The following is a 16,133-nucleotide window of genomic DNA, read 5'->3' on the forward strand; positions in this document are numbered from 1 at the left end:
GCTCTGCACTGCTGCCAAGCATCTCAAGATGCTTCTATTGACAGCTCACATGCTCAGAGGCTCCCCGTTCAGCAGTAGCTCAATGCTTCTGTAACCCTGGGGAGGGTGGCGTCACATGAGTTTCCCTCTCCCTTCCCCAAATGGATGTTCCAATTTGGAGGAAACTGCTATGTAACATAGAAAGGCATCTTAAAGTGATGACACAAAACTACTCTGAACCTCATTTCTCCAAAGAGAAGACGATTGTCAGTACCCTGGCTCCCAGGGTGATAAGATCGATTTTGGTAACATAAAATGCTAGCACATAGCAGCTCCTCCTCCTTCCTCTCTCCCACCTTCTTCTTCTACCACCAGCAGCAGTAGCAGCAGCAGCAGCAGCAGTAGCAGCAGTAGCAGCAGTAGCAGCAGCAGCAGCAGCAGCAGCAGCAGCAGCAGCAGCAGCAACAACAACAGCAGCAGCAGCAGCAGTCGTCTCCACCCCACCATCTTAGGCCCTCACACTGTTGCCTGGGCTAAGACTTGAGCTTTCTCCCCTCCCTCCTAGGCTTCTCTTGCGAGTTGAGATTGTAGGCATAAGTCACCAGACCTGGCTACTGTTCAGACAGCTTCTTGGAACACCGTCCTTTTGTACTTTCTCCAGTTTGCTGCTTACAGCAGGTTCTTTGGACAGAAGCTAGAGTGAAGCTTCTCACACATGCCCTCCGAGGAAGCCCATGTTCTCACAGCACTCCACAGCCATTAGTCTAAAGCCCCACCTGACTGACAGCTCTCAGGCCCCCAGCTCTGCTGTGCTCTCAGCTCCAGGCCTGGCATTGTTCGGGAAGCACCACGGGCTTCCCTCTGCTCAGGAAATCTGCTCTTTTGCTCTTCCTTCCACCCGGAACCCTCTTCTTTCAGAAGACCTCATGGCCCCTCCTTGTGCCTCCTGCCTGTCTATGATGATGTGGAGGCCTCTCACACAGCCAGCTTTTGGTCCACCTGACCCATTTCTGTCTCTCTGCCCACTGCAGTATCTTTCGAGGAAGTTTTCTCTTTCCAAAGTGCCTCCTGCATGTGTATATGATTGGATTCTTTATTTCCCCCTAAGTACATGGCAGACGTTGAATTTCTGGCCACCTTCAGGACCTTCCTCTATGTCTCCACTATTGAACTGTGAGCACTGGCCTGTGCTCTCCACACTTTGGGACTCCTCCCCTCCCCACATGCTCTTAGGACTTAGATTTTTTTTGGTAGGTATAAAACAAAACAACAACGACAAAAAACCTGCTGACCTTGAAATGATTGGATATCAACTGGAGGTGGTTTGAAATCTGGCACTCATTTTCTAGGACTCAGAGCAGGGACTGTGGGGATACCACCAGGCCAGAGCATTGGCCAGAAACAGCACAAGGGAGAAGACAAATGCTGTAGTTTCTTGGTAGAAGAGAAAAAATAATGGAGCAGAAGCAACAGTTACAGACTAAGAGTACTGAACACGGATATATTCTTGGAAGAAGTGTGTGTGTGTGTGTGTGTGTGTGTGTGTGTGTGTCTGCCTGCGGTCGTGCGCATATGCATGTGCAGTGGGGTAATTCTGAGAATTAATGAAGTTCTCTTTCAGGGCATATTCTTTGTTCTCCCAAGGATGATCCACAGCTAACACATTCTAGATCCCTGTTAATGACCTCATGGAAACCCACCTGAGAAAAGCTGTAGGTGTCGGGGAACTGGTGGGAAATCATAGGAAATGATAAAGCACTTTAGAAGAAAAAAAGATGTGGCAGGGACCTTAGAGACGAGAAGGAAGTGAAACGCTCCCCCTTCCCGGTATGGAGATGGACAGACGTAGTTTTCTATTTTTCTGAAGCACAGGGGCGTGGTGTAAGTGTGTGTGTGTGGGGGGGGGAGGGGGGGTGAGTAAAAGGTGGATGTGTTGCCTAAGGGCTGTGATTATTCAGCCTTCTAGATAGCCTCTGTCTGTGCCTCCCTCCCCTGTCTAGTCCCTTTGATTGATGGAGCAGAATGCAGATTGGTGTTTGGTGTGGTAAGATTGGGAAAGATGCCTGCTGGGACTGGGAAGTGGGCGTTACACAGGAGGAGAGTTAATGGGGCATGAAAGGGCTGCTTTTCCTCAAGCGCCTGTCCAGTAGACCTGTACAATGAGACATTTGCTCATCTGCCTGTAGGGTACAAGGCTGAAGATAGCATATGGCTAGGAGGGTTTTATTTTTAATTATTTATTTTTAAATCTGTTCATATTATCTGGTTTTGGTCAGGGACTCCAGCTTTGGGATCAGTGACCTCCTCCCACAAGTTCTGTTCTGTAGGCTGTTGGGCAAGCACTGTGAGAATATAGTCTGTTGCTGAAGACTTCAGCATCCTTTCCATCACTGTCTGCCTGGCTGGGGAAACACCAGATCTCTGGTAAGAGAACCTTATAGAAGCTCCTTTATCCTCAAAGCTTTGATGTGGGCAAGTTCTCACCTTCCTCAAGCTTAGCCTTATTCAGCTTGACTTTGGGAAAGCATTACAAAGGCTGCTGCCCTCAAACTGTAAAGGGCTCATGCCTTCCTTCCTAAACCTACTGACTTCTCAGATTCCTCAGAGACTGACCTGCTCGGTCTCCTGCTGCTTATCACCAAGCCCTTGCTAGCAGACTTGTCAGAAGTGTTCTGGCAAAAGATTTAATCTTGACTCATTCGGGCTTGCGCTTTGTGGAACTGGAGCTTGGGTGTTGGAACCAGACAGTTCCAAGCGCTACTGGTATTTCCTCAGGAACCATGGTGGCTGCTGCAGGCGTGAAGTGAGCCTTAGCACAGCAGAAAGCACTTAAGTATCATTGTCTCAAGAATGGGAGACAGTGTGACAAACACACACCATTGAATAGTTAATTACATCTGGGACAGGTGACTGTCTCAGTATGGTTTATGTCTTGCAGATGAAGTGTAAGGCTCTCCGAAGGTAGTAAGACAGACAGGTAGAAAAAGCCAGGGTTTACTTGGTGTTTTGAAACAATAGCTCCAGCTCACACTTTCTCCAAAGTTGGGCATCGCTATCTATTTGTAACAAAGTACGACTACCCTCCCCTGCATTTCTCCTGTATCATAGTTTTTGCATCAGCATCATCATCACCAACAACACGATAATAGCTTATAAAGAAACAAGAGGAAGGATACTTAGAATATTAGCCCCATTTTTAAAAGGCAAAAAAAAATATTGGTTTTGTTAAATGACTGTAAGTGTTCCTCACTCTTGATTCTTGTGCTTTTTCCTTCCTGGATCTCGAAAGGCTTTCTCAGATCCTTGCTTCTCTCCACATTTCACTTTGGTTAGCTTTGCTCTAGCTGCCTGCTCCTCAGAGCCTGGGTGTACTCTGAGCAGCTGCTTTAGAATTGGACAGGGGAGTGTAGACCAGTGGCAGAGGTTCGAGGCCCTGATGTTGATTCCCAGGAGTCAAAACAACAACAGAAACATCTGTGGAGCTTGTTAGATGCAGTTGCTTGTCCCCAACACAGACTCTTTAGATCAGAATGACTAAGATAGAAGTCAAGAGTCGGCATTTTGCCAGCTTGGGTAGATCATGAAGCAGCTGCTGCGGCTTATTCCAGCTCTCCCATGGCCACCTGCAGGCTCATTCTGATAGCCCTCTACCCCTCTCTATCAGAACTTCCTTTGAGGGATTTTATTGAACATGTCTTGAGTGCAAACGGCTCACTGGGTGGAGGGAGATCAGAGCCTGAGGCACATACAGCCAGTGGGAAGTGTGTATACAACCGAGGACATTTTGGTGCCTAAATATGGAGGAGACCAGCTACACCCTGCTGAGGAGCCAGTGACCTATAAGATGGAGGAACCCCAGGAGGAATATAGGTCGGGAACCGAGTAAAGCATGTATGTCAAGAAAGGATGTACAGGCTGGGCAGGTACATCTGGGATGTACAGGTGGCGCACGCCTTTAATCCCAGCACTTGGGAGGCAGAAGCAGGCGGATTTCTGAGTTTGAGGCCAACCTGGTCTACAGAGTGAGTTCCAGGACTGCCAGGGCTACACAGAGAAACCCTGTCTTGAAAAATAAACAAACAAAAAAGCAAGAAAGCAAGAAAGCAAGAAAGCAAGAAAGCAAGAAAGCAAGAAAGCAAGAAAGCAAGAAAGCAAGAAAGCAAGAAAGAAAGAAAGAAAGAAAGAAAGAAAGAAAAGAAAGGATATACAGGTGCCCAGAGGGTTGATGCTGGCTGACTGAGAGGAAGACAGGTTGTGGACCACCTGGTGCCTCTAACAAGAGCAGGTTCTTGGAGTTGGGGGCATTTTCAAGTGAGAGAGGGAAGATGGGAATTGGGAGACACTGAATATGGTCTGTTTCTTAGAGAGTCTTACTACAAACGAGAGAAAATAGAGGCAGGGCTAGAAAGGAGGAATGAGGCTGGGAGGAGGAGGAGGGAGAGGGGACATATAGTGACTTTATTTAGAACCATACAGTACGGTAGCTCATGTAAGGCTATGTTTGACTTTATAGTTCATTCTTTCAGCAAAATAGAAACAGTTATTTGTTATAAACTTTTTCTTCAAGTTTTATCCATTGATCAAGAGGGGAAGAGTTTATGGATCAATCTTCTTCCTTATATAGCTTAAGGCAAATACATTTGAAATATTTTTTTCCCATTTATACTTTGTTTGTTTGTTTGTCTTTTGGCCCAAATCGTCTTAGAGTAAAAACACCCACTCCATATGCAAGTGATTCCATTGCTCCTCAAAGAGTTTTTGTTGCTGTTGTTCAAAGTAAAGTTCAAATAAGGTCTATCTCTCACATATCACTATTATAACCTTAAAAATGTTTGGGTTTCATTTATCTATTTATTTGTTGTTAAAACCAGCTCTATTTTCATACAGAAACCATATTTTCTGAGTTAGTAAACAGAGCCCTGCAAACCTCCCTATTTACTATGTTAAGTGTTCCCGCCCCCTGCCCTGGACCGTCATATTTTCTAATTATCTGGAGTTGCATTTGAAGCTCTGACAATATAGAGATTGAGCATTTGCGGTAAGGACATTCATAGGTGGTGCTGTGTGCTCTGAATTGTCTTGTGCAGTGGGTTGAGGGGTAAATGCTGTCTATGTGCCCCATTCTTTTTTTTTTTAATTTTTTTTAATTAGGTATTTCCTCGTTTACATTTTCAATGCTATCCCAAAGGTCCCCCATACCCACCCCCCCAATCCCCTACCCACCCACTCCCCCTTTTTGGCCCTGGCGTTCCCCTGTACTGGGGCATATAAAGTTTGCAAGTCCAATGGGCCTCTCTTTCCAGTGATGGCCGACTAGGCCATCTTTTGATACATATGCAGCTAGAGGCAAGAGCACCGGGGTACTGGTTAGTTCATATTGTTGTTCCACCTATAGGGTTGCAGTTCCCTTTAGCTCCTTGGGTACTTTCTCTACTTCCTCCATTGGGGGCTGTGTGGCCCATCCAATAGCTGACTGTGAGCATCCACTTTTGTGTTTGCTAGGCCCCGGCATAGTCTCACAAGAGAGAGCTATATCTGGGTCCTTTCAGCAAAATCTTGCTAGTGTATGCAATGGTGTCAGCATTTGGAAGCAGATTATGGGATGGATCCCTGCATATGGCAATCACTAGATGGTCCATCCTTTTGTCACAGCTCCAAATTTTGTCTCTGTAACTCCTTCCATGGGTGTTTTGTTCCCATTTCTAAGAAAGGGTAAAGTGTCCACACTTTGGTCTTCGTTCTTCTTGAATTTCATGCGTTTGGCAAGTTGTATTTTATATCTTGGGTATCCTAAGTTTCTGGGCTAATATCCACTTATCAGTGAGTTATGTGCCCCATTCTTAATGATGTCAAGACTCCACTGTTTGTGGGGGCTTCCTGAGTCACGAGAGATGGCTTGTGTTTAGTGTTTGTTTTTAAGATAGAATAGCAGCCTCTTTATGTGAAGATGGAGTAGCCTTTGAGAAGGGGACACTTACTCCTGCTGAAGAACGTGGAGGGCTTCATGGAGCTGATTCTTCAATCAGGCAGGAGGATATAGAGTCCAGGGGGTCAGTGCTAGTCATTGAAGGTTAGATGCAGCCAGTTCATTTTTAGTAATAAGAGGAATATGGGCAAACCCACATTGCGTGGGCTGTTAGTGTAGTGGAGAAAGTTCTGTACCGGAACATTCTAGTGTTCTCACAAATAAGGAACAGCAAGTTCATCAGAGTGGAAGGAAGCTAGGAGGGGAGATAAAGCTTCAGAAGAGTGGTAGGTGAGCGCACTTGGGGGAGACCATCACTGCCAGACAGTGTTAAGCATAGACTGCCCATAGCCATCAGTGGTCAATCGTGTGACAGAAGATCAGTAAATGAGTCTATGTATATGTGCATGTGTGTCTATGTGCCTGTGTGTGCATCTGTGAATGTGTGAATGTATGTGGGCCTGTGTGTGTGCATGTGTGTGTTTCTAGTTAGTTCAGCTGCATAACTGCAGGAGTGAAATATGCTAAGAGAGTTGGCTTTCTCCAGCATTGGAATTTAGCAAATGATGTGTAATGAAAATGGCTAAGGAAGTCATCCTAGGATTGACCATTGGATTTAAGATGGCCAGGAAGAAGTGAGGACAGGAGGGTCGAGGGGGGCACTCTGAGAAGATTGTTGAGGTTGCGGTGATCATCAGAATAAGTTCCAAAGGCTGAAGTGGTGACTGGAAGGAGCATGTCTGAAACTGGGGTTACCGGTTGGGTTTATTTCTTTGGGAATAATGAAAGCAGTTATTTCCTTGAGAGTCCATGGCCAGGACAGGATTGCTCAGCTGTCCTAGAGAAGGTGGTTGAACTGTGAGGCCTGGCAACTGGAATACTTTCTGGTGAGGAAGAATAGCGCTGAGCGTTGTGACAGGTGTAGTGATAGAGGAAATGACAGTGATCCAGGAGCAAAATTGTTTGGGACTGAAGGGGAACATCATCGTTTTTCTGGACTAGAGAGGAAATGCCCACAGCCAATGGGATGCAGAGGTCAATGGCGGAGACTGCGTGGAGCATTGGTTGCAGGAATGAGATGAGTTGATACACACCAGGGTTTCCCCACAGCCTTTCGGTCTAAGTGCTGAGCAGGTGTGAGGGTTTCTCATTCTGAGTCCGTACGGCTCGGGGAGCAGCACTTAAGGCATTAGTATATTTTTACAAGGAAAGTGATTGCCTTTCATGTTAAAAGTCTTTCTAAACAAGAGACATGGCTGCTTGCACAGCTATGTGTTACTAGAGGTGGTAATCTTGCATCGTCATGAGTAACTCACAGATTCAAGGTATAGCTTGAACTCACATCTTCAAAGTACAGCTCTAAAGGGGATGCTAGCAATTGACAGGGATGAAGCAGGGTAGGGTGGTATCAGAGCCAATGTATTCTTTCATTAAAAATGACTGAGCGAATCAGGCGGTGGTGGTACATGGCTTTAATCCCAGCACTTGGGAAGCAGAGGCAGGTAGATCACTTGAGTTTGAGGCCAGCCTGGTCTATAGAATGAGTTTCAGGACAGCCAGAGTTGCATACAGAAATCATGTCTCAAGCAAAACAAAATAATTATAATAGTAGTAGTAGTAGTAATACTATGGTTGACAATTTCTTAGTCATGGGCTGGAGGAGTCTAGCTAGATGAAGGGATCATCCGTTTTTATCTGAAAGGAAGAAGTTTTTTATGTGGTTGGAATAGATCTGCAATCAGGGGAATGTCACATAGTTTGAAGAGGGCTTGAATATGCACATTAGAATCACATTGATCTCTGTGAGAATGAGGGAATCTACAAAGTTAGAGTTGGTTTAGAAAAAGTGAAGTAAGTGTGGCCCACACGAAAGATGAAAGTCTCCACAATAGGAAAGCTATTGGCTCAAAAGTGTCTGGATCATTGAGAGCTCTCCCTGAGTTCCCTGGATAAATTTTCTTGTCTTGTCTGTTTCCTCATTTGAAACACTGGGATAGTATTGGCCTCCACAGAGTAGAGGTAGTGATGATGTCAATGAAGTGCTGTGCATAGCACTTACCACAGAGGCTATTACAGCCCTTTGAGGCATCTCTTCTTACTTGGTTTATAAATGAGTCTGGGATAAAGGCTCAGTCATCGTCCCCACTTTCCAGTGAGTTCCTGAGTCTTGGGGCTTTGCGTTAGCCAAAATCGTGTGACTGATGAGAAGCAGAGCACAGGCGGCTCCCCAGATCAGGCCAAAACCAAATCCCATTCGCAGGACTGGACGTTTGCCGATGTCATTAGAGTTGATAGTTTGTCATCCTGAACCGAGGGTCCTGGTCTCAGAAGATCACCAGACCTTTAGAGGACCCTTCTGACCCATGGTAGATCTAGATAGACAGCTTCAACTGGTTCACTTTTGGAATCCAGTTAAGCATGTTTTTTGTTTGTTTGTTTGTTTTTTGTTTTTTGTTTTTTTTTTTTGGTTTTTTCGAGACAGGGTTTCTCTGTATAGCCCTGGCTGTCCTGGAGCTCACTTTGTAGACCAGGCTGGCCTCGAACTCAGAAATCCGCCTGCCTCTGCCTCCCGAGTGCTGGGATTAAAGGCGTGCACCACCACGCCCGGCTTGGTTTTTTTTTTTTTTTTTCTATTAGATATTTTCTTTATTTACATTTCAAATGTTTATCCCCTTTCCTAGTTTCCCCTCTGAAAATTCCCTCCCCTTTCCACCTTCCCCTGCTCACCAACCCACCCACTTCTGCTTCCTAGCCCTGGCATACCCCTACATTGGTACATAGAACCTTCACAGGACCAAGGCCTCTCTTCCCATTTATGGCCGACTAGGCCATTCTCTGCTACATGTGCAGCTGGAGCCATGAGTCCCACCATGTGTTTTCTTTGGTTGGTGGTTTAGTCCCAGAGAGCTCTGGGGGTACTGGTTAGTTCATATTGTTGTTCCTCCTATGGGGCTGCAAACCCCTTCGGCTCCTTGGGTCTTTTCTCTAGCTCTTCCATTGGGGACCCTGTTTAGCATGGTTTTTAATCCTCCTGGGAGGCAAGATTTCTGAGGAAATGCAGTTGACAGGGGGAAGGAAGAGCTGGGGGTCAGTGACTTCTCCTCATGTCTGGGGGTGTTACTCATTAAAAATCTCATGTCCCAACAGTTTGCGTCTTAAGAAACAGCAGGGAACGTTCATCAGCAGGCAAGAAGTTCATTTAAGGGTCAGTGCTCTCTGAGGGGGTTATGAAAGAGCGTCTTTCATCAGCAACGCCTAAAATAGCAGAATGTTTAAACAACTGCTTCATTCAGCAAATACTTACTGTTGTTCCTACTATGTGTCTGGGGTTCCTCACTGACAATTGCAGTAAAGAAGGCTGACAAGGAGGATGCACATACATCGGTGAATGCTAATACCACAAAGGAAGTAGACGGGGAGCTGTCAGAGACATTTTCTGGCTCTCCCAGGAGGCCGTTCCAAACCCAGTTCCCCTCTGAATTAGTAAAGGAAGCTCTGAACTGCTTTCTCCCTCTTCCTGAGCTGAGGACTGAACGAAGGGCTTTGGTCTTGTTAAGCAAACACTCTACCGCTGAGCTAAATCTCCGACCCTGGCCCCGAACCATTTCAGTAAAGGACAAAGGGAGGTTTTCCACATTTGCTTCCGTCTTGCTCCTGCTCATGAAAGAAATGGTTCTTTCAGATAGAGCCTGTGGCCTTCAATGGAGCATCTTCTCCATTTTGCTGACAAAACTGGTTATCAGGATACCACAGTAAACCCTTTGGGTATGCCGTCATCTTTGTTGTGGCTAGTCCTCTGTGACAGGATTGCATACTGCTTTTCCCTGGTTGAGAATATCTTGAGATAGGTTTCAAGGCCAGCTCGATATTATGCAGCCAGTTGATTGCATAGGATGAAGTGTTTTTTCAATATTGTCCTCAAGAGTTTGCCTTAGTTACCCAACTATCATCATCATCATCACCATCATCATCATCATCACCACCACCACCATCATCATAGAACACCAGTTCTTCAGCAACTTTCCAGGCATGACACTTGAACATGCTTCACTTGTACTTGCAATCACATGTGTACAGATAACATGTACTAGGTTTCCATTAAAATATTTAGTGTTTTCTTCTCTATAGCAACAAATGATCATATGTATGTATTCATATGATTCACAATATTATTCATAGTATTCATTCAAGTGGATGTAACGTCAAGGGGTATTTGGAAGTTAAGTCAGTAGATTTTTACCATTATAAATAGGCTTGAATAGAACCCGTTTTCTTTATATATATTATTGCTTTATAGCATTCACGGTTTTTTTCTGCAGTAATGCTCGTTCAGTCTCCACAGTTAGAGAAGGCGGGGACTCATTTCACAGGACAGGAGACTGAAATAGGTAGCTCCTCATTTTCAACTGCTTATTCAGCCCTAGAGTTTTGGCAGTTTGATCAATAGTCACAGGATCCTAGAGCTTAAGTAATTTCTAGAAGGGGCAAAAGTATGTATTTGCCCTTCAGTCGTCTGACAGCTTTACTGTGACCTGCCTGGCAATGTAGAAGACTGTTTTGAAGATTGCTGTGTGCTGTCTAGTCTGTAAGTCATTATTTTAATGTTCTAGTTGCTCCTTGAAGGTCTTCCTTAAGGTCAACCTTAAGGCTCAAGGAGGGACGTGGGACACATGGATCTCCCAGGGAAGGGGATATAGAATACATTTTGTGCGTAGACTGTGGTCAGGAAGGATGGAAACAGGAGGGATCAGGTGGGGGATGGGCCTGGTGGAGGAGTGAGAGAGACAGGTTGAGAGTATTGGGAGAGATAACTGGAATTGTGGGGCATTTGTCGTGTGTGTGTGTGTGTGTGTGTGTGTGTGTGTGTGTGTGTGTGTGTGTAGTACCCACAGAGGCCAAAAGAGGGTGTTAGATCCCCTGGGAATAGAACCATAGACTGGTTCCTAGCACCCATAGGTGCAAGTGCTGTTAACTGCTGAGCCTTACACAATGACTGTTTCCCTTTTTATTTTATCTTTCATTGTATGGAAATTTAAATTATCTTGCAATTAAAAATTCATTTAGCTTTCCCTTTGGTATTTTTTATATAGCATCAAAACTGGAAAGGATAAATATAGAGTGAATTCTGGTTTTGTCTTTTAAAAAATGTGATATATGCTATGCTAGCTATATAAAGCTTGGCTTTTACTTTTTGCTGGCCTGGGGTTGGTCAAGCCCAGGGCCACGTGCTTACCATACAGATACTCTGCCACTGAAGTATATCCCATGGTTATCCTTTTTTTTTTTTTAATCTCAAAGAATAATTCTTGTTTAATCTAGCCATTGTTTGTTCAGAGCATCTAAAACATCAAAGATGGAGCTGTCACTCATTCTACCACCCTAGGTACCACTTTCTTCCTAGTACTTTTTAAAGTTTTGTTTCTGAATTTAAGTAGTTTTGCAGTTCTGTAACCCATGTTAAAAATACATGACTCAAACTTCCCCATATCATTAAATATTTTGTACAAATAAATAATTTTTAAAAATGCATCTAGAGGTTTTTTTGGGGTGGGGTAGGCAGTGAACCCTCATGCTCTTTATTCTTTAGGGGAGACTAATCTCCCGTTCCTTCCCGGAGGGTTTTGTCATGCCCACCTCCTCTTTCTAGAACATTCTTAGGAATCTTTCTCTAAGCTGTCTGGATTGCTCATAGATCTTGAATATTTCATGTATGATTAGCCTTTAGTTCTTCCCCGGATATGCCCGCGTTTACAAAAGCGCCCCTCTATCCTGTTAATGTTTAACACCACTCTGCTAGAAAAATAGTCTGACTGCCTCCTTTATTTGTATTTCAGATGGTTTTTGATCATCCTGTGAAAAATGAGCCTTGGCCTCCAGACCTAGTAAAGTAAACCTCTTTCCCATGGAGAACAGTGCTGGCTCCTGAGGACCTGGAGGGCCCAAGCCCCAGAAGGATTAGCCAGAAGCAGGTAACAAGCTCCTAGAGACCTGAGAAAGTAGAGGGAGACAATCCCGAGTAAAAAGACAGGGGCCAGACTGTGCTGGCAAGGGCTCCACTCCCCACTGTCTCACCACAGCCTCTCTGCTTTCTCTCTTCTTTCCTTTCCTAGTCTGCTAAATGCTTGTTTAGGGAGGGCCAAGATAGTGTGGAGGACAGGCTTGTCCATCTCTGTAAGCTGCAGATAGAAAGTCTGGAGTGTTCTATAATTGATAGCCTTCTATGAGAATGTTTATATACCTTTGACATTTGACGTTAAACATGCTTCAAGGCGTAGGAAGGCAGAACTTCTTATTTATAGAGGCACTCTTTAGTGTTTGTCTAGTGTTGGCATGGTCTCTGTGGGTGGTAATGTTCAGGACTGTAGTGTTCTTTTTCTGTAAGTCTCTTCCAGGTATTACATTTATTGATACAGTTTCTTCAGCTTCATAACCCTTTACTGAGCCTGACCATGTTCCAGATTCGGTTCTGGGGCCAATTTTTTTTATTGTAGAGAAAGGATACAAGGAAGCATGCTCTGTTGGCATAAGGGCTAAACACTGGTTGCTAACAAGTAACAATTGTGGTAAAAGTCAAAGGCATCAGTTACAAAACCTGGAAGCTTTACAAAATAAGTCTGGTGATACGAAAATTCACAGGTCGCTCCTCTTTTCCCTGAGGTAGGTATTAGGTGTGGCCTTCTTTGGTGTCTTTCTTGCTCAAAGAGCTAGGCAGGTGAGAATAGGCCCTTCGGCTCTGATGGCTGTGACTGGAAACCCAAGCCGATCTTAGGTGATGGCAATTTTGGAGGGACCACACAAGCCCTGATGGAAGGTTCCAGATGAGTGTGTTAAGGCCATTTTATTATTCAGGGTTCTCTAGAGTCAGAGAACATATGGAATGAATCTCTTCTATATATGTATAAAAAGGGAATTTTTTGGAATGACTTACAGGCTGCAATCCAACTAATCCAACAATGGCCAACTGTGCATGGAAAATTCAAGTCTAGTAGTTGCTCGGTCCCCGAGGCTGGGTGTCTCAGGTGTTCTTCTGTATATGTATAAGTAGGCTTCAGTGTCATAGAAGGATCCAGATCACAGGTGTGCCCTCCATGTCCGGACTGTACTTAATTCCAGATATAGTCAAGTTGACAACCAAGAAAGGTTGTGACAGCCATGAAGACCCAGGCTAGCTGAGGGCTCTGAGACTGTCCTTGAGGTCATCCGTGGAAGCTGCTTTTCCCTAAGCATCCCAGGAAAGGCAGTGCCATGCTTCTCTGAGAAGGAGCCTTTGCTGGCATCACCTCTCCTCCAGACTTGCAAGCCACCTTCCAGCTGCTCATTCACAAACGCCATGTCCATGTCACTCACTCAAGTTCACAGTTCCATGTGTTTCTCAAACCTGCACATGGAGCTTATGGGAGCTTCACTGTTTATTTTAAAACACTGCACTGGATTTTATAACATGTAAGAGCCCCTGGTCAGTGGTGCCCACCAAGGGTGACTGGCGGAGGACACTTTGCTCTGAGTGCGAGTTTCATCTCTGGGCTCTCTGATTTCTGAGTTCTGATGGTCACCACTTACTATTTATTAACCCCGATTCAAATTTTCTATCCTTCAATGCAAAGACTATAAACCAGTGGTGTTTTGTTTGTTTGTTTGTTTCCAATCTTCCTGAAGCTGTGACCCTTTAATACAGTTTCTCATGTTGTGGTGACCCTCAACCATAAAATTACTTCATTGCTAATTTATAGCTGTGATTTTGCTACTGTTAGGAATGTAAATATCTAATATTTAGGATATTTTGATATGATATGACCCTCAGAGGGGTTGAGACTCACAGATTGCGAACCACTGCTATAAACAAACCATTAGATACAGGCTAACCTGGATTGGAATCCTGATTTCACCTGGTGGTGTGGTGACTCCGTGACATTGAAGACTTGCTAAGCCTCACTCCCGTCATTCTAACACAGTTGTGAAAGCTTACTTTGTAGTGTTTATATTTGGTGAGAGGATGTGGATACAGTGTCACAAGGTCATGTGGTCAGTGATAGTGACCTGTCCGGGGGATATTTAATTAATTTGTTCTCCTGTGATGTAACAAGCCCTCCACCTCCTACTTCATGACATTGAATCCGAATTCCTGTCCATATGTGTATGTCACATCCCTTCCAAAATATCATCCATTCCATTTTCGGTCACCCACATCACTCCTGACAAGGCCCTCTTGCTAAAGGGCTCTCCTCCTTTCTTTGCTCAGAACAACTCCCCAGCCGTTGCTTTCACCGAGTTCCAGCTGGCGAGCACATCCTTTTATTTAACACTCCCAATTTGGCACAGATGAAATGGGCAGAGATGACTGTTCTATAGATACTCAGCAAGAATGGAATCGAGACCCCAGGATTCATGAAATTTCCAGTCTAGAACTCCTACTGATTTATCTCAGACATCCTTGGGAACAAGCTTGGTAGGAAAGGACTTCAGACTCACTCACTGGGTGAGCAAAGCCCCAGGGGCAGTTGCTTTGAGTCATCCTGGTGAGTAAACTCGGGAGAGGAAAGAATCCAGTGTTTTCAAAGGATACAGACCTTGTTTGTACAGAGCGTTTGTTTCTATCTTCTGCTTTGTTACTCAGTGGATTCTGAGAAAGCAAAGGCATGAAGGGCCCAGATATGAAGGGCCATCCTAGCTATCTTACCAAGATTTCCTCTCTACTGTTAATAAAACGATCTAGCTTCTCCTGTACACTGAATGGTGGACTGTGGGGCTAACCTTTGATCTAGAAGTCCTGGATTATAGCCCACATAGAACTGGATGCATGGGATGCAAAACAGGTGCATGGGACTTCTCTGGCTCTTTTAGCTGATGTAGGATTTAAGAGACTCTGTGTATAGACCAGTCAGCCTGTTTCCTTTTTACTGTTGCTTTCAAGTCTACGTGCCTTTGTTCTACAGAGAGCATGGGCTATGGTGTTTAAGGTTCCCTCTGGTCTAAGATTTTGGAGTGAGCTGGAGCAGAGAGTGGTAGAAGCTGAGTCATGGTGCACATAGGGTGGAAAGATGCATAAATTTTCACGACTCAATGAGATGTTCAGAGGAATGCTGCCTACAGTCAAAGTCCAAACTAAGGCTTGTTTCCCCGCTGTGGCTTGCTCAAGGCTGCAGAGTTGGTTCGAGGCAGCCATGGAGGGACTTCAAGCGTTTTTGTGCTAGACCTTATGCTTGATTCTTCGCTTGACCCATCACTCCCCTGCCCAATACTTTGGAATATACTCACCCTCATCTTTCTTCCCCTTGCTCTGTGTGTGTGTGTGTGTTTTTATAGGCTTGGTTCCTGCTCCGATCAGTGGCTCTCCTGCCCGTACCATTCATTATGATTCATACCAACTTGAAGAGAAAGTTCAGCTGCTTTGTCCTGGTCTTTCTCCTGTTTGCCATCATCTGCGTGTGGAAGAAAGGGAGCGACTATGAGGCTCTTACATTGCAAGCCAAGGTATTCCAGATGCCGAAGAGCCAGGAGAAAGTGGCCGTGGGGCCTGCTCCCCAGGCTGTGTTCTCAAACAGCAAACAAGACCCTAAGGAAGGCGTTCAGATCCTCAGTTACCCCAGGGTCACAGCCAAGGTCAAGCCACAGCCCTCCTTGCAGGTGTGGGACAAGGACTCCACATACTCAAAACTTAACCCCAGGCTGCTGAAGATCTGGAGGAACTATCTGAACATGAATAAATATAAAGTGTCCTACAAGGGGCCGGGACCAGGAGTCAAGTTCAGCGTAGAGGCGCTGCGCTGCCACCTTCGAGACCACGTGAATGTGTCTATGATAGAGGCCACAGATTTTCCCTTCAACACCACTGAATGGGAGGGTTACCTGCCCAAGGAGAACTTCAGAACCAAGGCTGGGCCTTGGCATAAGTGTGCCGTCGTGTCTTCTGCAGGATCTCTGAAGAACTCCCAGCTGGGTCGAGAGATTGGTATGTATCTTTGTTAAGGGTTTCTATTGCTTCAACAAAACACCATCTCCAAAAGAGGAAGTTGGGGAGGAAAGGGTTTATTTGGCTCCCACTCTTACATTGTTTACCACCAGAAGAAAGTTAGGACAGGAACACAAACAGGTCTGGAACCTGGAGGCAGGAGCTGATACAGAGGCCATGGAGGGGTGCTGCTTACTGGCTTGCTCAGCCTGCTTTGCTATAGAACCCAGGACTATCAAA

At 45.1% G+C, this 16,133-nt stretch overlaps 1 protein-coding gene across 8 annotated transcripts in view; it reads left to right on the forward strand.

Annotated features, from left to right (window-relative positions):
* Positions 1–16,133, forward strand: part of St6gal1 (beta galactoside alpha 2,6 sialyltransferase 1) — a 135,622-nt gene that overhangs the window by 81,057 nt on the left and 38,432 nt on the right. For 6 of the 8 annotated variants that reach the window (NM_145933.4, NM_001252505.1, XM_006521873.4 and 3 more), the window contains 2 exons: positions 11,779–11,913; positions 15,248–15,893. In NM_145933.4, coding sequence (NP_666045.1) covers positions 15,296–15,893 — 598 coding nt within the window. In that variant the 5' untranslated portion in view covers positions 11,779–11,913; positions 15,248–15,295. Of the gene's footprint in view, positions 1–2,255; positions 2,404–11,778; positions 11,914–15,247; positions 15,894–16,133 lie in introns of those variants that run through there. The other 2 variants (XM_006521874.1, XM_006521876.4) reach the window with 2 other exon arrangements.

The sequence above is a fragment of the Mus musculus genome, chromosome 16 (genome assembly GCF_000001635.26).
Source record: "Mus musculus strain C57BL/6J chromosome 16, GRCm38.p6 C57BL/6J".
NCBI classification, from domain to species: Eukaryota; Metazoa; Chordata; class Mammalia; order Rodentia; family Muridae; genus Mus; species Mus musculus.